Source organism: Sceloporus occidentalis, unplaced genomic scaffold (genome assembly GCF_023333645.1).
Source record: "Sceloporus occidentalis isolate IW3139 unplaced genomic scaffold, rSceOcc1.0.p SCAF_9, whole genome shotgun sequence".
Lineage (NCBI taxonomy): Eukaryota > Metazoa > Chordata > Lepidosauria > Squamata > Phrynosomatidae > Sceloporus > Sceloporus occidentalis.
This window is the reverse complement of record NW_028316989.1, coordinates 32231255-32259203: the sequence shown is the minus strand read 5'-3', so window position 1 is coordinate 32259203 and position 27949 is coordinate 32231255. Positions and strand designations below refer to the sequence as shown.

General features: G+C 40.6%; 1 protein-coding gene and 2 long non-coding RNA genes across 4 annotated transcripts in view; 1 reads left to right on the top strand and 2 right to left on the bottom strand.

The window, feature by feature from the left end:
* Positions 1 to 13750, bottom strand: part of LOC149307189 (uncharacterized) — a 31427-nt gene extending 17677 nt beyond the window's left edge. Inside the window, exons 1-2 of the long non-coding RNA XR_016282342.1 lie at positions 12373 to 13750; positions 10885 to 10952 (exon numbers count right to left, since the gene is read on the bottom strand). This is a non-coding gene — a long non-coding RNA (uncharacterized LOC149307189). The remainder of the gene's footprint in view (positions 1 to 10884; positions 10953 to 12372) is intronic.
* LOC149307188 (U2 small nuclear ribonucleoprotein A'-like) lies at positions 13713 to 27586 on the top strand. Of its 2 annotated transcripts, XR_016282341.1 has the most exons (8): positions 13715 to 13870; positions 14965 to 15112; positions 15388 to 15466; positions 15570 to 15616; positions 16958 to 17060; positions 23012 to 23141; positions 24940 to 25052; positions 26282 to 27586. XR_016282341.1 is itself a non-coding variant. In XM_089538565.1 (6 exons), the coding sequence occupies exons 1-6, from the start codon at positions 13789 to 13791 to the stop codon at positions 17754 to 17756; spliced, it is 525 nt and encodes a 174-aa protein (XP_089394691.1). In that variant the 5' UTR covers positions 13713 to 13788; the 3' UTR covers positions 17757 to 17816. The 2 variants fall into 2 exon arrangements, 1 of the variants encoding a protein (XP_089394691.1); XM_089538565.1 differs by lacking the exons at positions 23012 to 23141; positions 24940 to 25052; positions 26282 to 27586 and adding an exon at positions 17691 to 17816 and having other exon boundaries at positions 13713 to 13870.
* Positions 18664 to 27949, bottom strand: part of LOC149307187 (uncharacterized) — a 33522-nt gene continuing 24236 nt past the window's right edge. Inside the window, exons 3-4 of the long non-coding RNA XR_016282343.1 lie at positions 21265 to 21381; positions 18664 to 18791 (exon numbers count right to left, since the gene is read on the bottom strand). This is a non-coding gene — a long non-coding RNA (uncharacterized LOC149307187). The remainder of the gene's footprint in view (positions 18792 to 21264; positions 21382 to 27949) is intronic.

Sequence of the window (27949 nt, the reverse complement as noted above, 5' to 3'; positions counted from 1 at the left end):
CCTCATAGGGCATGGCTTCCAGACCCTTCACCATTTTAGTCGCCCTCCTTTGGACATGCTCCAGTTTCTCCACACCCTATTTAAAATGTGGTGCCCAGAACTGGACACAATATTCCAGGTGGAGCCTGACCAGAGCAGAATAGAGTGGCACTATTACTTCCCTTGATCTAGACATTATACTTCTACTGTTACAGCCTAAAATTGCATTGACCTTTTTAGCTGCTGCATCACATTGTTGACTCATATTCAACTTATGGTCTACATTAACTCCCAGTTCCCTTTCACATGTAGTTTCATTCAGCCAGGTGTCACCCATCCTATATCTGTGCATTTCATTTTTCTGCCCTAAGTGCAGTACCTTATATTTCTGTGTTGAAATTCATCTTGTTAGCTTTGGCCTGGCTTTCTCGCCTATTCAAGTCATTTTGAATTTTGATCCTGTCCTCTGAGGTATTAACTACTACTCCTAGTTTGGTGTCATCTGCAAATTTGATAAGTATGCCCCCAATTCTGTCATCCAAGTCATTGATAAAGATGTTGAATAGCACTGGTCCCAGGACAGACCCCTGTGGGACCCCACTGGTCACTTCTCTCCAGGATGAAAAGGAGCCATTGTTGGGCACTGTTTTGGTTTGGCCAGTCAACCGATTACAAAGCCATGCAACAGTTACTTTATCTAGCCCACATTTTACAAGCTTGTTTGCAAGAATGTCATGGGGAACCCTGTCAAAGGCCTTACTGAAATCAAGATATACTATATCCACAGCATTCCCTTTATCTACCAAGCTGGTAATTTTATCAGCTGAAATTTAAAGTCAAAATGGCAACTAGAAAGGAGTCAGTCTAGCCTTTCTAGGAAGGAAATTCCAGAACCTAGGAGTAGATCAGTCCAGGCACAGGCATCTGCAGAATATCCTGAGCAATTAAGAAAGATGAAAAGAATTCATTTAGCTTCTTCTCAACCCCTTTATCATCCTACACTATTCCTTTAATTTCATTGTTATTTAACTATCCACCTGCCTCTAGAGTGGATTTCCTGCTCCTGATGTATTTAAATTATCTTTATTGTTGGTCTTGATGTTAGCACCAATATAATCTATCTTGCATCCCTAATTGTATGCTTACAATGTCTTTCTGCATGTTTGAGTTGCCTTTATTTTGCCTCATCTGGACAAGAGTTCCAGTTCTGAAGGAAGTTTTTTCCACCTCACTGTTTGTTTGTCACTTCCTTCACACCGTTTGTTACCTGTGATGGTGACTTTTTTTTTGGTAAAAGAGATTAAGAAAGACCTAGATGGAAGATATTTGATTTTGGAAATTAATACAGGAGAAGAGGTGTTAATGGTGGCAAATGTATATGGTCCCCTAGAGAGAAAAGATATTTTCTTTCAGAAATTAAATGATGAATTAATGATACATAATAAAGGAAAGCTAATTGTCACAGGAGACTTTAATGGTGTGATAAATTCGAAAAGAGATAGGAAGACCAAGAAAAAGAATAAAACGAGAGAGGCCCAGGGTAAATTGCCTAATAGTTGCTTTGAATTAATAAAGGAACATGATTTGGAAGACTTGTGGACTTTCAAGTATAACGACAAACCGGGCTTTACTTTTTTTGCAGGGGCTCACAAATCCTGGTCTAGGATAGATTTGTTTTTGATTTCCAAAGAGTTAGCAGTTAAAACTGAAAGGATGGAAATTGATCCAAGAACTATAGCTGACCATTGTTTAATTGAAATGATTTTGATTATGGTATATGGTTAACTGAAAATAACACAAACCTGTTTGAGAATAACTATAAACCAACATGGCAACAGATAAACAAAGATTTAACAAAATGGAAGAAATATGATTTATTAATATTGGGAAGAGTAGCCACCATAAAAATGGCCATTTTGCCAAGGTTAATGTTTTTGTTTATGAATCTGCCAATCCTCATTAATGAAAAAGTATTTAATGAATGGGAAAAAATTATATTAAACTTTGTTTGGAGGGGGAAAAGATCAAGAATGCAAAAGAATGTATTAAAGAATGTATTAAAAAGACAAAAAGCTTTTGGAGGATGTGCGCTACCTGATCTTAAACTTTATTATAGGGCATGTTGTATCATCTGGGTTCAAGAATGGCTAAGTTTGAAGAACAGACATTTGTTAAACCTAGAAGCAACTAATTTAAGATACGGTTGGCATGCCTATATATGGTATAACAAGGATAAGATAAACAAAGACTTTCATAATCATTCAATCAGAAAAGCCCTATTCAAAACATGGGGAATAATAAAGAATAAATTCTATTTAGGGATTCCTCATTAGGTATCCACACAGGAAGCATTTTTGGGAGATGGGAAAGTAACCCAAATTGGATAAGATATAAGGACCTACTAAAAAGAAATCAAAATACTGATATAAAAATAATTTCAAGAGAGGAACTAAACAGCACAGGTAAGACAACTAACTGGTTTGGATCTTTTCAAATTAGACAGAAGTTCATTTGTAGCTCCTCCAGCGCAGTTCTATGGTCAATGTCTGGCAGATGTTGACCGTAGAGTTGCACTGGAGGAACTAGATTCATAGGGAGGTGTTCTCTCAGTTAAAAATGGAATGTTTTTGTTATCTGTGGTTTTTTTTCACTTTTGTGGGTTTTCCACTTTTTGCCAGGTTTCTCACTAACATTTCCTTTTCTACTCTCTTTTGCTCCCAACAGCAAAAGAAGAAGGTGGAAACAACCAAGGAAGTTAAGAAGCCAGTTTGGCCAGAGCATCCTAGGACCAGCCCGGCTTCTCTTGTCTCTAAGATACCTCCTGGTCCTCCTTCTGGGACCAGACAGGTTTCTGCTGTTCCTAAGAGACCTCCTGTCCCTCCTCACAAAGTCCAGGAGCCGCCACCTCCTCCTCCTCCTCTTCCTCCTTCTCCCCCTCCTCCTCCTCCTCCTCTTCCTCCTTCTCTTCCTCCTCCTCCCCCTCCTCCTCCTCCAAGGACACGAGGACCTGTTGAATGCTACTTCAGCCCTACAGGTGAGAGACCAGGTGGAAGCTGGCATCAGGGACGTAGCCGGGGGGTTGGGGTTGGGGGTCTAGACCCCCCCCTTCAGCCCAGGGGACTTTCACGCTCCTTCCTTCCCCCCTCCTCCCTCCATCAAAAGCACAGAGGGCTCAGATGGACAGGGAAAAAAGAGGAAAGACAATTTAAGTTGCAGGCTCAGAGGGGGGGGGGGGAAGGGAGGGGGGGGGAGTGGGCCGGGGTCTCTTTCTTTCCTTTTCAATTTCCTCTCCATCCCAGTCCTTCCACTCTTCCTCCTCCTCCCCTGTGCTTCTGCCAGAATAAAAGTCTCCCAGACTCAGTCCCTTCCTGGGGAAGGAAGACAGAAAGGAAGGGAAAAAGGTAAGGAAGAGGAAGGGGAGAAAGGAAGAAAGAAAAAGGAAGTAAGGAAGCTTCTGAAAGGAAATAGAAAAGGTGACTTCTAACTTTCCTTTCAGCAGTTATATCCATATACAATATAGTAAATAATAATAATAATAATAATAATAATAATAATAATAATCTCTTATCAACTACAGCTTGAGGCTTCCTTACCCAAAATGCTGAGGACTAGATGTATTTTGGAGTTTTTCAGAGTTTGGTATATTTATATATGTCTAATGGGATATAATGGGAGATGGGATCCATGTATGTTTCTTATGCATCTCATAGACATAGGCTGAAGGTAATTTAATACACAATATTTTTAAAATAATGTTGTTTCTGTACACTGAGCAGTCAGCAAAACCTTGAGACCACTATTCCTTGTATAATTCAATAATTCAGTAACTGATCTAAACCTTCAGGATGCCCAGGTTTCCTTGAGTTGGGGTCAGACCAGATGCTCTCATGGTCGGTTTTGGGTTTTGGAATAATTCAGATTTCAGAAGTCCAGATAAATGGACACTGGGGCTCTACTCTGTAGATTTCTTCTGATAATGAACTCAGGTTTTCAAAAACAGTCATTTCTGGATTTTTGCAACAACAAAAAAGAGGAAGGAGGGTCTGTGATGCAAAAAAGCAAGACACTTCCTTCCAGACTTGTTTTTTCTCTTTTTTAAAAGAAAAATAAAATAAAATACAGTTAGCTGGCCCCTTTTCAGCATGTCAATGGGGTTGCTTTGACTGAGAGTTCCTGCATGGCAGAATAGAGTTGGACTGGATTGCCCGTCTTGGGGTCTCTTCCAACTCTAGGCGGCAGAACCCCAAAGGTTGCATTCATGCCTGTTCTGGACCTACTTACTCCCAAGTACTCAATTCCTAGGTGACTTGCAGAAGACACTGAGCCCTTTTGCTCCTTTCTTCCTTTGTTTGGCAGAACAAAGCTTCTGGCATGATGAAAAGTACAATTATCGCAGAAGAGGAAACAGAGTCTGGCGTTGGCCACGGCACGGGGAACAGAGGGAGCCTCAACGCAGCTTGGGGAACCAATCCCGCAAACGGCAAGCGGATCAGTCCAATGATGGCCAAGAGCATTGGGGCCATAGGGACTGTTATAACAAGTGAGCCCTTACTTTCTCCTTTGGAACCTCCACTTTGTGTCGTCCAACAACCAAATTTCTCTCATGTGTTGTAGATACTGGTGCATTCCTTCCAACACATGTTGGAAACTAGGAGGACACTCTGAGCAATCTGAGCCTATCAGGAGGGAAATTTCAGCATCTTTGTCCAATGCAGGAATTTCCTTTGCTATAGGTTTTAGGTTTGTGTGGCTTTCAGCTACAGCCTTGGTTGCTATTTGGTTCTTGTTTCTTGGGATAGAAGAGCACTCTATTAATGGAGGCAGTTTAATATACCTTTTCGCGTTTAGGGGAACAACCTGAACACAATTCCTAAGACTGCCAAAAGATTTCTTCTTTTGAAGTGACACCTCTCTTTTATTGTCTCTTGTTCTGTCCAGGTCCGACCAGTCAAAACGGAGGCGTTTGGATTAAGGTCTGGCCCCTACCAGGTAAGCTACCAATTGAATTTTTTAAGTTCATCGAGACACTGGAGATAGTTAAAGATTTAAATAAAAACATACAAATGTATTTTGAAGTAAATCTAACTAAAGAAACTCCACTGCAAACAGTCTGGGATGCATTTAAAGTGGTACTAAGGGGTTGGTTGATTCAAAAATTAGCAGAATTGAGGAAAAAACATAATGAGAAATTGTTTAAATTCAACAAAGAGTTACAATTGACAGAGAGAATTTTAAAGAATGATCCAAAAAATAAAAGCACGCTAGAAGAATCAAAACACTTGCTAAAGCAAATTTCTATCTTAATGGTAGAAGAATTGGGGGGGGGGGGGGAAATAAGATTCACAAGACAGAAATTCTTTGAATCAGCAAACAAACCAGGAAAAATACTGGCCCACCAGATTAAAAGAGAAAAAGCCCCCTAGCTTTGGAACCATTACTTTTGAGTATCCGCCAGAATCACCTAATTGAAGGCTTTACACTTAACGGGAAGCGCTATAAATTAAGTACATATGCTGATGATTCGGTCCTTATGATTTCTAATCCAATTGAAAGTTGTGAAACATTGGCTCCATACAGACAGGCCAAAATAAAGCTGCTTCAAGTCACTTTGGAGGTGTGCTGTTTCAATGATGCATGTGTCCTAAGAGTCTGAAAGCTGCGCCAAAGGTGCGCTCCAGTCCTTAGGACTGGATTGTGCCTCTGATGCTGCTTCTGGACTCTTAGGACACATGCATCATTGAAACAGCACACCTCCAAAGTGACTCGAAGCAGCTATATTTTAGCCTGTCTGTATGGGGCCATTGTTAGGCCTAATGAAGAAATTTGGAAAATTAGCAGGGTATAAAACTAACTTTGAAAAATCCATCATCTTGGCCATGAATATGACAAAGACAGAGACTGATGTATTAAGGGAAAAAACTGGCTTCAGTATACAAAAAGTAGTTAAATATTTGGGAATAAATTTGACTTCTAAAAACACGGATCTTTTTAGAAATAACTATGAAAAATATTTAACCCCCCCCCAAAAAAATTTCAAATCTTTATAATTTAATTCGTAAGACAGAAATCGAAACTGAAATAATAAAAGACTATATGATTAAGTGGGCAAAAGATCTGAAAGAACCTATTCAGTTAGACAGTTGGGAAAGACTATGGAATACCTACTTGAAATATGGAAATTAGGGAAAATGTCTATAAATCGATTCTCCGCTGGTACTTAACCCCCTTTAAGCTTTCCAAAATGTATAAAGATTACAATAACATTTGTTGGAAATGTAAGAAAGAAGTAAGGACATATATGCACTGCTGATGGCACTGTAATAAAGTTCAGAAATTCTGGAAAGGAATTCACCAAGAGATAAATTTGATCTTTAACCTTAAAGGAGTCCCCAGACCATGTTGAATATGGAAGAGAAAACCTCTGGGAAAGGAAAAGTACTGTTCTACATGACTGTGGCAGCAAGAACAGTTTTGGCAAAATACTGGAAGTCGAATCAGATCCCATCGATCCCATCAATGTGAGAATGGACTCTGAAAGTCATGAAGATTTTCGAAATCGATAAGCTATTCTTGCCTCCTGAAAAAAGATATGTTGGGGAAATTCTATAAGGAATGGTAACCTTTGAGAAATTATATTTAAATTAGAAACCTGGTTTCTAAAGGACTCTCTACCCAAGTGGTTAAAATGAATAGATTGCCGCAATCGCTATCAGATCATAATCCTATCTCTTTAAAAATCCAAATTTAAAAATCTGCTTACAGTTGGTCATTAAATGAAAAGCTTCCCCTAAGATTATAGAAGAAGCAAAAGAAATCCTCAAATATTATTTTCAGGAAAATATGGGGAAAGGTACTAAAGATACTATAGTATGGGAAGCCTTGAAAGCAGGTCTTAGCATTGGATTTAAATATCTTTTTATTTACTTGTTTTTAATTGTTGGAAAACTAATACAATTTATTAAAAAAGAGAGAAATTATATTTAAATTAAAGAAAGGGGAGACAGATATATGTCCTTTGAAAAGGAGTAGGGACAAGGTTAACCCAAAAGGTTAGGAAATAAGTAAATTTTCAAGAGTATTGAATTTTCAACACTCCACAAAGGATAAGTATTTTTAGTTAACGAGATGCTAGTTATTTAAAATAGTAATAGCTTTGAAAGAAAAATTTAATTTGTTTAGTTAAAAGAGTTAGTATGTCTTTATATACTCAAGAAGCAATATGGTAGATACCGTTTCTTTCCAGGAAGTCTAGGTAATGACAACGTGCATTTAAACTTGGAACTGTATTTTTTTATGTACGTTTTATATCCCCTGTCCCTTCCCTACTGGCCTTGGCTTTGGTGCCTGGCAAGGGAAGGAGGGGAAAGGCTCGGCGCCTCCCACCCCTTCCCTGCTGGCTTGACTTCGATGCCTGGTAGGAAATGAAGGGCAGGTCCAGACTGGGTGACGTTAGTATTGTTCCCCTCCCCCCATTGTTAGCTTGGAAGTCTTATTATGTATTTCTGTTGTTTTTATGCTGAAATTGTAATGTTTTTATTGTATTTATTGATAAATCCCACTATTGTACGCCGCCTTGATCCCTGGAAAGGCGGGATAGAAATAATTTTTTATTTATTATTTATTTATTTATAAAATTTATTTTTAAAAAATGCCTGACCCCTCCCCTCCTGTAAGCTACAACAGCCAGGGGGCTTCACGTCCTCACAGCCTTTCTTTTGTCTTGCACTGCAAACCCTCACCTGTCCGGCATCTATCCCAGTGATGGTGAAACTTTAACAGACTGAGTGCCCAAACTGCAACCTGGACCCCTTATTTATTGCTTTCTAGTAAGAAACTCTGGCAAACTCTGTGCTAGGGCAATAGCATGTGTGCCCACAGAGACGGCTCTGAGTGCCACCTCTGGCACGTGTGGCATAGGTTCGCCATCACTGATCTATCCAATGGAAGCTCCCAAATTATCTAAAGTGCCCCAGGATTGACTCTGAAGCATGATGGCCTAGGAGGGAAAGGCCCCAGCGTCCCCTGTCCCTTCCCTACTGGCCTTGGCTTTGGTGCCTGGCAAGGGAAGGAGGGGAAAGGCTCGGGGCCTCCCACCCCTTCCCTGCTGACTTCGATGCCTGGTAGGAAATGAACGGCAGGTCCAGACTGGGTGACGTCGCGTTGCTGGACACCATTGGTTCAGACCATCCCATGGCAGGATAGCCCCTAGACGTAGAAGGAAGCAGTCATTGCATGCCAAAACATGTTTCTTGGGAAGGCATCTTTGGCTATTCTATGTAAAAAGGAATGCGAGAAAGGAGGGGAAAGGCCCAATCTATTGCAGATAGACCAATTGTATTGCAGATAGGATTGCCATAACTGTCCACTAAAACCTGGGACAAAATGTAGGACAACAGCTAGACCAAACTGTAGGACAACTGTAGGACAAAACTCATTTAAATGTCCTACATTTTGGGCTGAGTTTTGTCCTGCAGTTGTCCTACAGTTTGGTCTAGATTTTGTCCTACATTTTGTCCTAGGTTTTAGTGGACAGTTATGGCAATCCTATCTGCAATACATTGGTCTATCTCCAATACATTGGGCCTTTCCCCTCCTTTCTCACATTCCTTTTTACATAGAATAGCCAAAGATGCCTTCCCAAGAAACATGTTTTGGCATGCAATGGCTGCTTCCTTCTACGTCTAGGGGCTATCCTGCCTTGGGATGGTCTGGACCAATGGTGTCCAGCAACGTCTGGACTTGCCCTTCATTTCCTACCATGCATCAAAGTCAAACCAGCAGGGAAGGGATGGGAGGCTGCAAGCCTTTTCCCTCCTTCCCTTGCCAGGCACCAAACCCAATGCCTTTTCCTCCTTGCCCGTCATGCTTCAGAGTCAATCCTGGAAGTGAGGGACAGGAGCGCTTTGGATAATTTGGCAGCGTCCATTGGATGGATCCGAACCGGACATGTCAAAAACTTACTAGTCTGGGGTTGCAGGGCAAGACAAAAGAGAGGCTGTGTGACCCCATTGAGGCCATTTGGACCACTTATGGCAAATGTACAGAGTAGGATGTTTCAGTCCGCTGGGAGGGGTCAGGTCATTTTTGTTAATTTATCAATCAAAGAGCAGACGTCCAACTAGTCCTGTCAGCTAAGCTTCAATGTTCTGGTTTCAAATGTCAATACGTTGTTTATGTATTATGTATATATTATATTTTCCTTTACTATTATTATTCCTTACTATTGTTACTACTATTAAAACAGCTGTATTTTGACTTATTCTATGATAAAACAAAGATTGGTATTTTCACAGATCTAATTGGTGTAGTGTGGGCTTTTTATAGTTACTTGTTTGGCTATTTATTTATTTATGTATTTGTTTTTTGGTCAGTGAAAGGGAGATGCAAACGGTGGTTATTATGAGTTTTCTTTTAGCTCTGTGCAGGCCAGAATTAAAGTGTTGCATATGTGAGTTTTAAATCTGGTAGTTTTAGAGCTCTTAACAGAAAAAAGATTACAAAAGATTTCAAACACAGACCACTTCCCTTGTCTTAGAGGTGAGATGTAAAATGCAAAATTAAACACATACATACATGGATGCCATAGGATGAAAGGGGAGAGGAGGAAGAGGAGAGAGAAACCAGGACCTTTTAGAAGCAATTTAAAAAGTGGAGTGACAGAGGATTAATTGGCTGTCTCTCCAAATTGTGACAGTTGGAAGGTACGCTACATATTCCCTACTTTTTGCTGACAGCATATTGATGGCAGTTGAGCATGAAGAGAAGGTTGAGGAAGAATGGAAACTAATGTCCTGCCAAACCCTTTTGCAGTTAAAGAGAATCTTTTTTAAAAGGTGGAGTGATTTGCATTGGGGAGGTATCTGTCATACTATTATACCATCCATACTACAGTGGACCCTTGTTATACACTGGTGTTTGGTTCCAAGATCCCCCGTGTATAACAAAATCTGTGTATGCTCAAGTACCATTAAATATAATGACATAGCAAAATGGTGTCCCTTAGAAAAAATGGAAAATCAAGGTAAATTTATACTTTTTTGGAACATTTTCAAACCGTGTATGCTTGAATCCGTGTATAAGAAGGGCCGACTGTATATATGTTTCGGGGGAGAAGAGAGAAGAAAAGGACATCATTTCCCATTTTCCAAAGACAAAGCTCTTCATGATCACCATGATATTCCTATTAAATCCACAGGTGTGGGGCAGGCAGGCAGATTCATGTTTCTATATCGTACGGCAGTTAGGAAAAGGAATGGAGATAAATGTGTCTTTTCCCCCTCCCAGTTGTAGGAACAGTAAATGCGAGAGAATTAATGGGTTGACAATCAAAGATTGTCTTTAAAATTAACCTGAGTTACTTGGTAAATATTTCCACTTTTAGCAAAGTTAAAAAAGAGGGAACCTATTTACAAATTAAGGTGATTCGTGAGAAATGTTTGAAAAGACACACTGGTTTGTCTATTGGCATTATGTTTTCCCATAAGCCCTCATTAGGCAGCATTAATCTGCTCAGAACTCACCCTGCTTTACCTAAAAATAATGTTATACTTGTCACAGAGTTTTCAGAACAACAGCATAGCAATGGCTGTCATGTCTTTGTCACTTTCCCCATGTGAAAAGCTGAATAAAAGTGTATTCATTATATATATAACAAAATAACCAGAAAAGAGAAATTCGTAGCTGACAAAGAGAAGCTATCTCCGCGGAAATCCTCTGCTAATACCATTTTTATTGGGCCACCAATAAAGATAACAAGGGCGTGAAATGCATCTGAATTTGAAATAACGACAGTCTCAAGATCAGAATTAGATTGAACTGAGAAAATCAATTTGAATAAGGACAAAATTGTTCAGTGGCACAGCAGAAATTATTTAAACACCTTTATTGAACTTCAACAACACCTACTTTTCAGATTCTATGTCTGATGATATTTCTCTTCTGTGCAGCAAAAGTATCTTCCATCACGGAATAATCTACATGGCAGAGGAGAGAATATTAGGATTAAAATTTATTTGCAAAACAGGAGACATTACACATATGCTTAGTTTCACAGATGAGAAAAAATTCTCAACTCGAGTCCATCAAGCTAATCTTCATTAAAACAAAAGAGAATGGTTCGACCAATATGCAGTCAGGAGGGGAATATCCCAAACCAGTATGCTGTATCGGTTTAAGTGGTAGACTAGGACTTTGGGAGACCAGGGTTTGACTCTCCACTCAGCCATGGAAACCCATAGGTTACTTTGGGCAAGCCATACTCTTTCAGCCTCAGAAGATGGCAACCTCAAATCCGATCTGAACAAATCTTGCAAGAAAACCCTATGATAGGTCTCCCATAAGGTAATTGGAAATTACTTGAAGACACACAGCACCAACAATGGAGTGTTGCTGGTTAGACCCCATCTAGAGTACCATGTTCAGTTCTGGGCACCTCATTTTAAGAAAAATATAGACAAAGTTGGAACGGGTTCAGAGAAGGGCAACAAGGATGATAAGAGGTATGGAGAACAAAACCTATGAGGAAAACTTGGAGGATCTGGGCATGCTCTGCTTGATGAAGAGAAGGCTGAAAGGTGGCATGACTGGCATCTTTAAATACCTCAAGGGCTGCCACAGAGAGGCGGGTACAGGTTTGTTCTCTGCTGACTGTGGAGGTAGAACTAGGTTTAAATTTTAAGCTACAGAAAGGTAGGTATTTGGCTGAACATTAGAAGGAACTTCTTAACAGAGAGGTAGATTCAGCAGTGGAACCAGTTACTTAGAGAGGTGGCGGTGGGTCTCCAAGGGCCAGAACAGACAGGCCAAAATAAAACTGTTTCAGGTCACTTTGGAGGTATGTTGTTTAAATGATACACACATCTTAAGAGTCCAGAAGCTGCTCCAAAGCTGGCCTCCAATCCTTAGGACTGGAATGTGGCTTTGGTGCAGCTTCCGGCCTCTCAGGACGCATGCAGCATTTAAATAGCATACCTCCAAAGTGACCCGAAACAGCTTTATTTTGGCCTGTCTGTTGGGGCCTCTACTCTGGATTTTTGCAAAAAGAGGCTCAATGCTCAAGATGGAGATCCTGAATTAAGCAGGAGGTTGGACTTATGGCCCATAGGGATCCTTCCAATTCAGCAATTCCAGGATTTTATATAACTCAAGTCCAAAACACACTGCAGAAATAAACCAGTTTGAGACTGCTTTGACCACCCTGGCTCAATGCTAAGGAATTCTGGGAACTGTAGTTTCGTGAGACATTTAGCCTTCTCTCTGTCAGAGAGCTCTGAGGCCACAACAAACTACAATTCCCAGAATCCCATAACATTGAGGCAAGGCAGTTCAAGCGATGTCAAACTGGATTATTTATGCAGTGTGGATGCAGCCTTAGTGATTAAAAAACAAACAAACCCTGGGTGCTGCATATTAATTTGTAGATTGATTTCTTGGCAAGGAATGCCTCCTCCTCCTACTACTGAGCCAAACACTGTTGTTCGGCAGTGATTCCTGTCTATTGCGAGACCTGTACAATGAAAATGTGTTATTACTATTACATGGTTAGCTTGTAATGAAACAGAAGACCAGCATGGATTCATTTGGTGCTCGTATGCCACCATGTGGCCATAAAGACATGCACAGATTTGCAATCTTATGGGACAAGTAACTTTCATCATGGCCTCCCTGTTGTTTACCAACATTGGGAAATGCCCTTTAAGTCGACACATAACAAAAAAGCAAACAAAGCACGAAGTCGAAGGCTTTCATGGCCGGCATCCGTGGTCTTTTGTGGGTTCTTTGGGCTCCGTGGCCACGTTCTAGAAGAGTTTCTTCCTGACCTTTCGCTGGCATCTGTCTGCAAACAAGAATCAAGAGACACAAAAGACACTGCGTTAGGGTTGCCGTAATTGTCCACTAAAACCCGGGACAAAATGTAGGAGGAAATCTAGACCAAACGGTAGGAAAACCGCAGGACAAAACTCAGCCCAAAATGTAGGACATTGACAGTCCTCAATTTTTCTTAAACGTCCTACATTTTGGGCTGAGTTTTGTCCTGCAGTTTGGTCTAGATTTTGTCCTACGTTTTGTCCAGGGTTTTAGTGGACAACGATGTGAAATTATTTCGTATCAGATCGTGGTTGTTCATTGCCAGCAGATTGACTTTGATTTAGGGCGACTCTATGAACGAGAGACCTCCTCCAAGCCTCCTCCTTAAATCCTGGAAGCTAAGGCCTGTGGCCTTTTGGACTGGGTCCCTCCAGCTGTAACGCCCCATTTCTCTTTCCTCACTCCTTCCAATGCTTCTTACTGCCAGGCCCCCTTGAAGGCTGAGGGCAGGAGGAATGTTTTTAAAGGGCATTTCCCAATCTTGGTATCTGCTGGGCAGATAGATAAACTGGGATCTGGATTGAGCTCTGTCCTGAGCACCTTGCTTCACCTTTGGTTTCACAGAAACCAACAGAGCCTCTGTGACTGTGAGGCCTACTGAAAGCACCTTGAACCCTAGCCTACACTTCTCCCAGGGCTTCCAGACAACAGCAGTGTGTTACACAGAGTTGTAAGTTGTAAGAAAGGACTCCTAGTTGGCTAACTTCCCAGCAGCTAGTTTTAACCAGGCCAAAACCAGGCCTAAATCGTGCTAAGAAGCCTTTCCACGACGGAAAGGCGCCATTTTCTAAGCCGCCGCTCGATAGCTCGGCGCTCGGCTATGACGTCTCCCTACTAGTTCCGCAAATCGACTCTTCGGCCTGCGTAGCGTTCCGACCACCCGGCGCATGCGCAGTGGTATAACTCGCTTCTCAGCGGAGCTTTCGGACGTCGTCGGCGAAGATGGTGAAGCTGACGGCGGAGCTGATCGAGCAGGCGGCGCAGTACACCAACGCCGTCCGAGACCGGGAGCTGGACCTGCGCGGTGAGGAGGCCGGCGGCTACTTTACAGGAGGGATTTGGGGCCTCCTCAACTGAGGCGGCCAAGAGGCGGGGGTACAGTGGCCCTCGAGGGTCCTATTTCCTCGAATAGGCCTGGAACGCGTCGCTGTGGGACATAAAAGCGGGAGAGCTTAGTTGACGGTGGCCCTCGAGGGTCATAATTCCTTGAATCAGCCTAAAACGCGTTGCCCTGGGACATAAAAGAGGGAATGAGTTGAGAGAGTGGCTTATGGTCCAAAACACACTGTAAAAGCAATCCACTTCGAGACCACTTTATCTGCCTTGGCTCAGCACTAAGGAATCCTGGGAATTGTAGTTCATTGTGGCACCAGAGCTCTCTTTGGCAGAAGGCTCAATGTCTCACAAAACTACCCAGAATTCCCTAGCACTGATATAAACTATAAAGTAAATTTGTATGGAGAGTAACTACATATATAGTTACTTGGAAGTAACTATGTGCAACTATAATTACTTGAAAGTAAGTATATAATATATATAAATATAATTATATACTTAAGTATATATAATATATATAGTTACTTGAAAGTAACTATTTATACATATAGTTACTTTAAGTATAAATTCATACTTATTGTCCCAGAACTCCCAAGGAAACTCACAGATAACAGTTTAAGAGAATACAGAGTGCCTCTGCACTGTGGAAATAAAGCAGTTTGACACTTGAACTGCTTTGGCGCCATCCTATGGAATCCTGGGAGTTGTAGTCTTACAAGGTCTTTGGCCTCCTCTGCCACAGAGTGCAGGTGCCTCACAAAACTACAGGTCCCAGAGTCCTCTAGGATGGGGATCCGGCAGTTAAAAGTGGTGCCAAAGTGCCTTGTTTCTACAGTGTGTGTAGATGCACCCACAGTGAAGTGTATTCAGGTGCAATTAAGCAGATTAAGAGAACAGGCACTTTACAAACTGGATTGTTCCTGAAGTGTGGAACCCTTCTTGAGGTCTCTTCCAACTCTACGATTCTACTGTGTTGCTGACTGTTACATAATGCATACCCCACATCTCCCTTTTCCTATAGTGACAAGAGCTAATCTTTCTTGTTTTGTGGTGCTCCGTCAGGTTATAAGATTCCTGTGATTGAAAACCTGGGCGCCACCTTGGACCAGTTTGACGCTATTGATTTCTCCGACAACGAGATCCGGAAGTTAGATGGGTTTCCTTTGCTGAAGAGGCTGAAAACTTTGCTAATGAATAACAACAGATTGAGGTGAGTGGGTTAATTGGTGAAACATAGATACTCTGATACATGTCTGGCCATATTGGCAGATCTACCCATTGCTTTATTCATATTGTACCCCTTTTGCAAACTGGGACCCAAGGCACCTTACAAAACAGAGAATGACAGTCTTGAGTTGCTCCTACTCTCGTTCCATTTACGCGAGACAAGCTTAAGACCAGCTTGGATTTCAGAAAGAAAACAGCACTGTATTAGTCCTTTCCAAACCCAGTGTAAAATCTCCTTTAATTTCCTTTTTATTGTAGCCGAATAGGTGAAGGATTGGAACAGTCCCTGCCAAACCTCAAGGAACTCATTCTTACTAACAATAACATCATGGAATTGGTAAGCAAAATAAAAGATGAAAGAAACTTACATCCATTTCAAGTGGACAGAGTGTATGTGTATCATTTGGAACTAACATTGTATGTGTTTTTGTCTCATTCAGGGTGATCTAGATCCTTTGGCAACTGTCAAATCACTGACTTACCTGAGGTATAGATCTTTGTTTCTTATAGCCTCATCCTCTGATGTCTATTCTATAGTTTAAAGTTAACAAGAAATGCAGTGCTAATATATATCTATATATATACACACACACACACACACACACACACACGTACATGTGTATATATATATATATATAGAGAGAGAGAGAGAGAGAGAGAGAGCTGCAAACCATGCCCTATGCAGAGTGGCTTAGGGAACTAGGTATGTTTAGTCTGGAGAAGAAAAGGGTAAGGGGTAACATGAGAGCCATGCTTAAACATTTGAAGGGATGTCATATTGAGGATGGAGCAAACTTGTTTTCAGCTGCTCCAGAGTCTAGGACACAGAGCAATGGATTCAAGCTGCAGGAAAAGAGATTGCACCTAAACATTAGGAAGAACTTGACAGTAAGAGCTGTTGGACAGTGGAAGACGTTTCCTTAAAGAGAGGTGGAGTCTCCTTCTTTGGAGGTTTTTAAACAGAGGCTGGAGGGCCATCTGTCAGGAGGGCTTTGATTGTGTATTCCTGCATGGCAAGGGTTGGACTTGACCCTTGTGGTCTCCTCCAACTCTATGATTATTTAAGATGAATTTTATAAATAGCTTAGTTTTCATGCCTATATATATATATATATATATATATATCTCAAAGGGAAAAATGGAAGGTATTTAGCATTTTTTTAAAAAAATCCCTTAAAATTTTATTTTAACAGACTATTAAGAGATGTTATTTCACCTAGTTCTTATTAATATGTTCATCTAATGGCATGGGCTATAGCATTTTACATTAGGAGAGGGTTCACATGGGTGAATGCATGAACATAGAAAAGTAGATATCAAAGAGAAAAGTAGGCTGAAGCATTCAGTTATCTAAAGTTCCATGTACAATCTGAAATAGTACCAATTTGCCACTTCAAGAGCTAGGCCTTTCTCCTTCTCCATGAATTAGACAAATTGTCACATAAAAGTGCCGTATCTGTAGCATTCATTCAAAGACTGTTTTCTCTAGTTATTTAAAAGATATGCCTTCATCTTAAAACAAAACATGACAGTTTCTTTACAGCAGTAAAATTAATAGAATGTGTCTTTTACAGATAAGTAAAACAATCAATTCAGTTTAATTTTATTGCTTTAGATAGTGAACCATTGATCCTTTAGTTATTTATTTTATTTATATCCCAGCTTAATGCCAGCATGGCATTTATTATATTTGTTATGTGGTTGTTGTAGTGTTTTATTCTGTTTCTCACTGCTTCCCCCCACTGTTTTAATAAATGGCTTTATTACATTGCTTATGGAGCATTGTATATCTGTGAACTAAGTAGATACCATTCTTCTTTCTCCGCAGCATTTTGAGGAATCCTGTGACAAATAAGAAACATTATAGGTTGTATGTAATCTACAAGGTGCCACAGGTCAGAGTGCTGGATTTCCAGAAAGTGAAGTTAAAAGTAAGTCTTTCATCATTTATGAAGTGTTTATCCCCTTAAGAAGCTAGGCACTAGTTTTTGTGGTGCCTGATTGTATCCTCCGTACACTATATAACTATTAAATATGAAAGTGCCTATCTTACCTCTGACCAATGTATATCAGCCCATCTTTTCAAAATGCTGGGTTATTTCTGAACATACCATTCAGTATGTCCAGTTTAATTTTGAAGTAGCATCTGTGAAGATATTTTATAGCAATGGGGACATTAGCGTCTTTCTCATAGCTGTGACTAATGAAGAAAACCTGATTGTATTGAAAAACCATCTGGATTAAATGTAGGTTTTCATGTGTGCCAATTTTATTTCCTCTGGTGCCTTTGAGTTTTTTAGCTTTTGGAAAATGGAAATAATAGAGAGGGAATTTGGGGGAAATCTCGGGGGGGGGGTCTCTTGCCACTTGAGGTAAGCAACAAACAGATCTTTGGGGGGATAAATAATAGGTTTAGAAGTCCCAAGTTTAATGGCAACATACTTTCTTCTTGATAATTGCTGCTCATTGTGCCATTTCCTTTTGGGGAAAAGCTATGCGCAGTATATAGTTGTTCCTGTTGATGTTTTCATTAACCTTGTGTGTGTGTGGTATCGCTGTAGGAGCGTCAGGAGGCAGAGAAAATGTCTACAGTCCCAAATAAGCAAATTGCTCCACCGTATACCTGAGGAAACAAGGGTTGGGTTGCTATTCTCCTTGACTTGTTGGGGCTTTGATTTAGAGGGTCAGTATAAACCATAAGTATGAAAAGTCATGTAACGGTAAACTTATAGTATTTATTTATTTATTTATTTATTTAGGTATTTATATCCCGCCCTTCAGCCCTAATGGCTCTCAGGGCGGCTTACAATTATTTTTAATCAGACAGTTCCCTGCCCTCAGGCTTACAATCTAAAAGACACGACACAAAAGGAGAAGGGAATGGTGAAGGGAAAGGGGATGAGTATAGTATAGTATAGTATAGTATAGTATAGTATAGTATATATATAGTATATATTATAGTAGGCATGAACCAGAAAGTTGGGGATCAGAAGAATGCATGAGTGTTTACTTATTTGTTCTTCCCGTATCAACACCATATCTCAACAAGTTAAATGTATTTTGGCAGGTATTACTGGTTATTGTTAATCGATATATAAATCCCTGCCCTTCTAATACTCCCCAATAGCTGGTAAAGGTATACTGCCTCTGAAAAAGGGGGCTCTACTTAGTTATGGTGGCAGATAGCAGTTAATAAACTTCTGCTCTTCAGTGAATTTCTTCTCCTTTGAAAATCATCTCATCATCATGCAGCAGTTAATTCCATAAGCTGGATATGGAGGTACTTTGTCAAGATATGAAAATGAAAGAGTTAGGTGAGAAGAGGCAATTGAGATAATTGAAAGGAGAAGAAGAATTTAAATCTCTGGGACTGACTTCTGAGCAGATAAGCATAGGCTTGTATTTGTTAGATAACCTCCTGTCAGGGTTCATGGCACAGCCATTTCCTCAAAGGGAGCTAATATTTCAACCTTTTGTGTTTTATTTTTTATTGAATTTTTAAATGTAAGATCAAAAAGGAAGCAAAGAGAAAGAGAAGGTGAAAGTAACAAGAGAGATAACTGAAAGTACATAGCGTATGTTCATGAGCTGGCATATGTACTCACATATAAGCTGTCCATATATCCAAAGATATCGAGTTCATCTCTGTAGAATGCACATTCCTATGGAGATAAAGCAGTATTTTAGTACAGTATTCAAAGCTTAGGAATATTAACTAAAACAAAAGTGCACTAGTTGTTTGCCATGTAACTCATTACTTGCAAATCCTGAACAAAGTAATTAATTACAAGCACATTCACCCATGTTAAATATAATAATTAAAAATCATGAAACGTTGGTTAAATCCACCAATTCCCCCGTACTTTTACCATCACAAGTAAACTCTGCTCACTATGAAGAAAAGAATGCAATTCTGATGATTCCTATGTTGGAATCTTACTAGTAACAACATTGGCCTTTGTGACTCAAGAAAGGCAACAGGTTTAGAGTAGCTAAACTGAAAGAAAGAAGCTGGTAGCATAAGTTTTCGTAGACTTTCAATTAGTCTCCGAAAGTAGTCAAAGGCATACTGATTTTCCAGACTAACTCGACTATATCTTTGAATTCTATTTTTTTTTAAGTTTAGTCTACATCCAGATTTTATTTCAAAGAGTCATAGCCCCTATACAGACAGCCAAAATAAAGCTGCTTCGAGTCACTTTGGAGATATGGTGTTTCAGTGATGCATCTGTCCTAAGAGTCTGGAAGCTGCACCAAAGCTGCACTCCAGTCCTTAGGACTGGAGCGTGGCTTTGGTGCGGCTTCTGGATTCTTAGGATGCATGCATCATTGAAACACCATATCTCCAAAGTGACTCGAAGCAGCTTTATTTTGGCTGTCTGTATCAGGCCATAGACTTTTTGAAGATGCCTTTTGTTTTGGTCTAGCAGCAGTACACAACCAACATTTCCTAGTCTAGCACAGTGGTCCTAAGAGCTGAAGGCCAACAGTATCTATAGATGCAAGTTTGGGAACTCGACTAGCTAATCTAGAGTCCAGTTGAATTCCATTTGTTGTGCTATTTGTAAAGCTGAAGGTATGTTCAATATAGTATTACTTGAACAGAACTGTTGTTGTTATTTGCCATCTTGTCAAATCTGATTCATGGTTAACCTATGAATGAGAGACCTCCAAAATCCCCGGTTATCAACTGCCCTGCTCAGGTCTTGCAAAACAACTGCCCTGCTAAAGTCATTGTAATGAATGACCATAATAGTTTCCCTTCTCTCCTCTATCACGCATTCTGGATGTATTGCAGGAAGACTTTGTTTTCTTTATTAATGAAGTTGGAGTACTGTTCTTTATATGCCTTCTGCTTAAAAGATAGCAGCCTTACCTTTTTATGGTGCTCAAAGGGAACCGTATAAAAGGCTGTAAGCAAAATAGTGCCTGAGAGCTTTTGAGTACATAAAAGTGTCAGCACTTCAAAAATTGTGCTTTGGCATGGGAAGCCTGCATACGGTTCCACTGAGAATCAGCTTCCATTCCCAGCTTGTTCTATCCCATACCAGTAATACAGTAGTTGAAAAGCAAAGCCGCCATTTAAAATATATATCTACCAAACTCAGACTGAAAACAAAGTGCCATGCTCAAAGTGAGCCCATGTGAAAGCTGGGCACCTCCTCTCCCCCAGAGAGACTGGCCACAATCCAAAGAGCTACATTATGTATGCTTAAGGGCTTGCATGAACTTCAAGAGATTTCTGTTTGTTTGTTTGTTTGTTTGTCTTTGAATACTTAACTTCTAAGCCGTATCACAAACTGCTTTTGAAACTGCTTCTTGGGCATCAGTGTGTCTTATTTCCCATGCACCCAGCCTTGTTCATGAGAGAAGAGAACTAGAGGTCATTCAGGGTGGATTTTTAAAATGTATTTCTTTAACATTTGCATCAACTGTACATTCATTCCAACTAGTGTTGCCAGTTTTTCAAAACAGCAATAAGGGAAGCTGAAATTCATGACATGTAGGTTCAACAGTCAGGAAGCAGCTATGAACAAGTTTGTGTCCTACCTAAATACCAACGGAAAATCTTGATTTTACATTAGTAAATTACACAATATACACATTTTTGTCTTTAGTGCCCCACATCCCAAAATGTGGGATGATGGTGATGATGATGGTGGTGGTGGTTTGCATCTTGCACTGTCTATATAACAGGAAAAGCTTTCCAGTCCTTTAATAGGAGTTGTTGTTGTGTTCCTCCAAGTCATGTTTGACTTATGGCAACCCTAAAGTGAGCCAATCATAGGGTTTTCTTTACAAGTTTCTTCAAAGGAGAGTTTGGCATTGCCATCCTCTGAGGCCGAAAGAGTGTGACTTGCCCACGCTCAAGCAGGGAATCGAACCCTCATCTCCAGAGTGGTAGTCCAATGCTCAAAACACTACACCATGCTGGCTTTCCCTTAAAATAATAAGGTACACCTATCAGCCCTATCAGGAGCATGTTTTCTCACACTCAATAAATGGCCTTTTTTTTACTAATACAAATCTTAACTTTGAAATATAATATCTATTTTTCAGTGCCTATTCAAAGCTCTGTAGGCATGTATATTTAGTCTGGTGACCAAAAGGATAACACATTGGTGCCAGATGTACCTCCCATGGGAGTGCCATCCTTCTGCATCTTCTGTTATGAAGAATCCCTAGGATGATCTTAACCTTAAGTGATCCTGTCATGCGCTGGACCACTTCAGTTCGGAAATCCATGCTTCCCTAGTAAAGCAAGAAAAGTTAATTGAGAAACCAAAGATGTTCACCGCAGAGTTATGATCTCAGAACTGAAATAAACGCAGATACACAGCATAGTAAAAGCACATAGCAGTTCAAACTTTGAGTGAGTGTGCATCCCATACAACCATAGAACAAAACACATTTGCATTTTCCCTTTCCTTGTAACCTCATACGGTGAGCCTTTCATATCCATGGATTCTTTATCTATGGATTCAATCATCCACGGCTTGAAAAATATTCCAGAAAGATATAAATTCTAAAAAGCAAATCTTGAATTTGCTGTTTTGTATAATGGGTGCCATTGCACTATGCCATTGTATTTAATGGAACTTGAGCATCCATGGATTTTGGTATCTCCAGCAGATACAAAGGGCCCACTATACCTGCCAGTCTCATGAGTCCAGCCCTGAAACTCCCAGTACAATCTCTACTCCTCCCACATCTGCTTGGTCACCATCCTTAGGAACGTGAGCAGCCGACATGACCTTTAACACAAGACAGCATGTCCCACCATCCGCTCTTAATAATACTATAAGCACATAAAGTCTCTAAGAAGGTATGACAGAAAATCCGAGGGACTGACAGGTGGGGAGGGAGTAATCTGCTGGGCTCCTGTCTAATTCCAGAAAACCTAATACACGCCACAGTCTGCTATACAGCTTCCTTTACTGCTGCGCCCACTCCATTTGGCAACTGAGAAAAGCTGCTGTATCTTTTGCTAACTGGTTGTTTTTAAGCCACCGTTCAAGAAGTCTGGTTGCTGCCTGGTAACCCTTTTTAGGATAATGCAATATGTCCAGGCATGTTTTTTATATATAACGGCAAACCACATGAGCAACCTTCCTGGCCTAGTCCTACAATCTGCAGCTCCCCCAAAAATTTCGTTCCCTACCAAAAGCACTCCTCTTTCAGCTTCCCTTTAATTGTCTGGTCCACAGCCAAATGCCGACAGGGAAGCATTAATTCCTTCTAAGAAACACTCTTTGAATGAGTCGATCTGTTCCTGCCTCTAAAACTCTTCCTCCCATGTCACATTCCTCAGTACACTCATGCTGTGCTCTGCCATTGGCCTTCATGTGCTTCCATTTGAATTCTTTGCGCAGTGTTATCTCACATGCCCCAAAGTCTCTCTGATCGCGTTTTTCAAAGTACTTCATAAAGCTCAAGGTACGCATGGTTTCTTATGGTATAACAGGTTTATTCTGTATGCTTCAAACTTTACCTTTAGTGTGGAGAACGGTTGGAAAAGAGCAAAAGGGGGGTCATGATTTGCTGCTTTTTTTCAAGAGCAGTGTAGTATAACAGTTAGAGCACTGGATTAGGACTGTAGAAAAGCAATTGTCCTTCATCCAATAAGTTCATTAAGGGCCAACTGTAATTTGTTTTATAAGTTGACTTAAGTCCAGTAATGGAGAGTGATACCTCTGGAATAGCCCTATATGGTTCCTGTCCACCAGTGATTATTGATTGATTATATGATGGATCTATTGATTATATGTAGTGCTTAGTAACTCAGTTCTTCTTAGGGGCAGATTCCTCTTCTCTGTCCAGTCTGTATCTAACATTGAAATTATTTCTCTGACCACAGCCATATTTTAATCCCGCTCCTTAGGGCTAAGCCGAGAAGAATGTACGCAGTGTGCTAGGAACAGCCATTTGCATGAGTGGAAATGTGTCCCCGCATGTGGTGAGGGCTTTTACCCTGATGAGATGTTTGGACTCCCGCACAAAGTCTGCAGAAGGTAGGATCTGTTTCAACGGCATAGTCCTAAAGCTCTTGTAAAACTGGTGCAGCTTTTAAGTTTCTGCACACATTTGTCAGCTTGCTATTGTCTCCTTTTAACGTCCCAAAATATCTGCTCTCAGTACAGAAAAAGGACTGGTGTCTGATCAAGCCTAGGGTTACCATAGTTTGAAAATCAAAAAGGAGGACACATTTATCAACAATTTCAAACCACCAATCACTATGACAACTCTCACTTCAAATACCCCATACAGGACACATAAGCTGAGATTATCGCTACTAAAAATGTCTAGTGGCAGGAGGCAAAGCAGCAGAAGACATTTTAAAAATCCCCAGGCACCTTAAAAAATCCATTCAGACATAAAATTTAGGTCTGAAAAAGAGGACATGCCTGGGGAAAAAGAGCTCTCATGTGCTCTAACTCCTCATCCCCACCATGGTCCTAAAGGTTGCTGGTTCCCCTTGTCTTTCTTGCATTCCAGTACTTTGATTGAAGGTTCCCTTGCCATCCTCTTTTTCCTCACCGACCCCAGGATCTTTCCACCACCCCGTCACTGATCTATAGCATGGATGGGCACTTTGTTCTGACCTCAGCAGTGGTTCTGGGTGGTGAATGGGGACCCTGGGAACACAGCCTCCAGTTTTCACTGGGGAAGAGAGGTGAAAAGCCACAAAAGATAAGGTAAAGGTAGCCCCTTGACCTGAATGTCTGGTTGTAACCAACTGTAGAAGGTGGTGCTTGTCTCCATTACTAAGCTGAAAAGCGAGCGTTGTCCAAATATGACTCAGTAGATACATAGGTACCATTTTGGTACCCATTTACCGAATGTGACCAGCATGACTGCACCGAACACTGTTACCTTCCCATTGAGAAGTGGTACCTATTTATTTACTTGCATTTGCATGCTTTCGAACTGCTAGGTTGGCAGAAGCTGGGACTAGTGACAGTAGCTCACCCCATCATGAAGCACCTGGGTCTCAAACTGCCAACCTTCTGATCTTCCAATCATCAGAATCGGTATCTTAACCACTAAGCCACTGCAAGTAAGGGGTAAATTCAGGGGAAATTAGGGGCCAGAATACTCTTGGGGGTAGCCCGAAGTATCCTGACAAGTGTATGCAAGACCCTGGTCTGAAAGATGTAGCACCTTCAGAATTTTGCATTTTTCATAATTGATTCAGACAGGAGGAAAACTGTCCAAATCAGAGATAGCAATTGATTGAAGGAAAGTCTCTGATTTCTGGTTTTTAGCACATAGGAAGCAGGGCTTGGATTGTGAAGTGGATATGCCACTAGTTGGGTATGTCTTTCCTTTCCCCTTCCTTCTGTGCCAGAGATGGGGAAGCTCCAGTCCACAGCCTGAATGTGGTCCATAGGAATTCCCTGTATAGACACAAACTTCTTCCTCTGCTTTCTCCAATCAGTGATCCAAGATAAGAGGGCACCAACAGTTTGAACACTTTTAAAGCTCTATGTGAGAACTTAGATGTGCTTTGTAGACATGGTAGCTGTTGCACCAGGGTTACACCTGGATGGGCATTGAACTGTGGCTTATATAGTTGGTGGGGGAATGTCCAAATTGATAATAAATACATCTACCTCTGTCCACTTTGCTTTGGCCTGACCCCAGGCCCTTGGCTCTGCCAGCTGCTGGAATGTGCTGCCTGAAATCTTTCCCAAATTGAAAGTTGGTCCCCAGGATGAAAGAAGTACTACACTCCTGGTCTGCACATTAGAAAATGTTACTGTCATGCTGTTAGTTACCAGAAACATCTGCTTTCTCTTTGTTCTTCAGATGTGAAGACAACTGTTTAAGTTGTGATAGCTCTGGGAGGAACTGTCTCAGGTGTAAAGAAGGCTATAACCTGCTTAGTGGCTCTTGTATTGCAAGTGACAGATGCCACAATGGTAAGTACATGCATGGAATTTTACTAAAGAAAGTTGGGCCTATTATGCTTTTAGTCACTCAGGTAGCCTGGTTGTCTCTTGCATGCTTCTTTCCCCTTTCTCCAGAGGTGAAAGATGAGCCATCTTGCAGAGGAAAGGTGAAAGACGGCCATGGTAGACAGTGTTTCAGACTTGGGGAAGGTACTGAGTGTATGATGGTGGGAACGGTATTAGACTTTCAGTATTAGGTTGGAGACCAGACAAGAAATGTATAGGGACCTTAGGAAGTGAAATTTCAATTGGTTCATTACTTCTCTGCATACCTGCATTCCCCAGAATCTCATCCATGTCTTCATCCAGCTGTTCCTCTTCCGTCATTCCCATCTTGCATCAGAAACTGAAATGATTTTAATTGCTTTTGAGGTTGAGGTTTCTTATTTATGGAATATATAATGAACCTTGGTGGAATTAAATTGGAGCTGGAAATGACGGCGGAAAAGAATTAGTGACCTGAAAATGTGCTAGTAAAACGATCACTATAATTTCACCTGACACAAGATAGAGAATCGAGTTCTTGCAAGGGTTGACTTCTCTGCTGGATGAGAAGAATTTACATATTCAGATCTGTGCAAGATGCTAAATGCCACTTTTATGGTTCATTCAGAGGTTCAGCCACTCATTGCAAACTTTACCGGCTGTTCCATTTTAACATGTCTAGAGACATACTTAAAAAGTGTTGATTTCCTTTGCTATGCCTACATTATGTTGGAGGTTAGGAGGAGGGCATATAGGGGAAACCTGCTGTCCCTCCATGGCTTTAGAATAGCATAACCATCTCGGCATGTGAAGAGTAGCCATAACTCAGTGGGTAAAGCTAATGCTTTGTCTGGGGGGGGGGGGGGGGAGATTCTAGGTCCAGCCTCTTGCATCTTTTGCATACAATAAATTTGAAGCTATTGTATGCCTTCACGGGTCTATTGACAAAATCCCTCCATGGTTGAATTCTAAGTAGTGTAACCCAAAAAGCAACTATCCCAAACTCTGTGTAGTATCTGTATAGATAATGTTTGTGGAAGGCTACATCAGGACAAGGCAGGAAGACACTCCCCGCCTTGCAGCATTGTAACAAAGGGGTGACATGTTGTTTTCCATTCTCTCTTACGTGTAGCAAACCAGCTTTTGCTGCAGTTCTACAAGATCTAATTCAAATGAAATGTTCACCTATTTTTTCTTCTTCTCCCCCGTCTCAGCTGATGAAGTCTTCTGCGAAATGGTGAAATCGAATGAGCTGTGTGAGCGCAAGCCATTTATACAGTTTTGCTGTCGGACATGTCTCTTGGCTGGCTAAGATCAGTGCTTAAACCTACTTTTTAGAGGCCTGGTTGTTGTCAGGACAGGACACCCTTGCTCCCCATTTCCCCCCAACTTCGCCTGATGTTGGCTGAAGCTTCAGCTTGCAACTCCGATTGCTTTAATATCATCTGCAGGCTTCGGCGTGGTTTCTACAGTGTCACGTCTGGTTAACTCTTCAGTCTAGGTTACATCATTACCTGGCTCATTGAATTTCTAAAGGAAAAAAATAGAAATGCAAATTGCAACATGAATCCTTCTCAGATATGGCTTGCAAAAGTAGTGTGAACACCCAACTTAATTCAGGGTCATCAGCCTTTCCAAATTGCCTCCAAGCACAACCGTGCGGGTGACCATGCAGACGTCAGTTCTTTCTGCACCTTCAAGAAGAAAAGAACATTCCTCCCATTGGAAAAATAAAAGACTGCAACTTTTCCAGATGGCTTATGCATTTCTTGGACTGGCTCCATTTGAGTTGCATTCTCTTCCTGTACAGTATCGCTACCCAATACAGTTTCGTTTCGGCAGAATTGCAACAGAAAATTATAAGCACATTCCCGATTGCCTTTTAGTAGCAAGGCGGCCTTAAGCAAGCTTAGCAAAGACCAAAGAGGAGATCCTGGAGTCAGCTGGAAAAAGTCAGAGAGGTCTCCATTGATCCCAAAGTGTGCATCTAACTTTGAGTTGTCTGGAGCAGATGGCCATTCCTAAGTGATCTGGTGTGATTCTTGGAGACACAATAGCCAAGAAAACCCAGTCATAGGTCACCATACATCAGAAATGACTTGAAGGCACACAATAATATATCCTGACTAGCCTGAATGACTGGATGTGAAGCCTTCTGTATGAAATTGCTGGCAACAAATCCATCTCTTGATTCTGAATGCAGACTAGAATAATTTCCTTCCTCCAACAAGATTAGTCCTTGCAGAACGTTTGTATCTCTTAGCATTTGCAGTTTTGATGATGGCTTCGTTTTTCTGGCCTACCACAACTTGCTGGACAACACCTTTCTGTCAGATGACAACTCAGTGACTTCAGTAAGCAATCCCTTCCAAGACACATTCCATTTAGCCAACCAAGAAAGAAAGAAAGCAACCAGATCTAAGAAACAGCATTATACAATGCATCTGAATGTATTCACTATACATACATTTTATATATATATGTATTATATATATATAATATATAGTATCTATATTACATAATATATATATATATATATATATATAGTATATATATAAACACGCATACATACATATAATATATATATATATACATATTTTTGGTTTGTCATGTGTTCATATAATTGTGTAAAAATATATTTGGCAATGTCGTCTTACAGATTTTTTTTTAAAAAAGAAATAACTTATAAAGTCATTGCCTTTCTTCATAGATGATTAATTTTTTAATAAAGCAAACGGGGACAGGATTTTATATTTCAATGTGTCATCACCTCTTTTAGTGACATCTTTGTAAGCTTCTGCACAAAAAAATGTCTCCTTATTTCTCTGCAGACATATGTAAACAACGGCTCTCCGTTTTAAATATATATATAATGTCTGTTC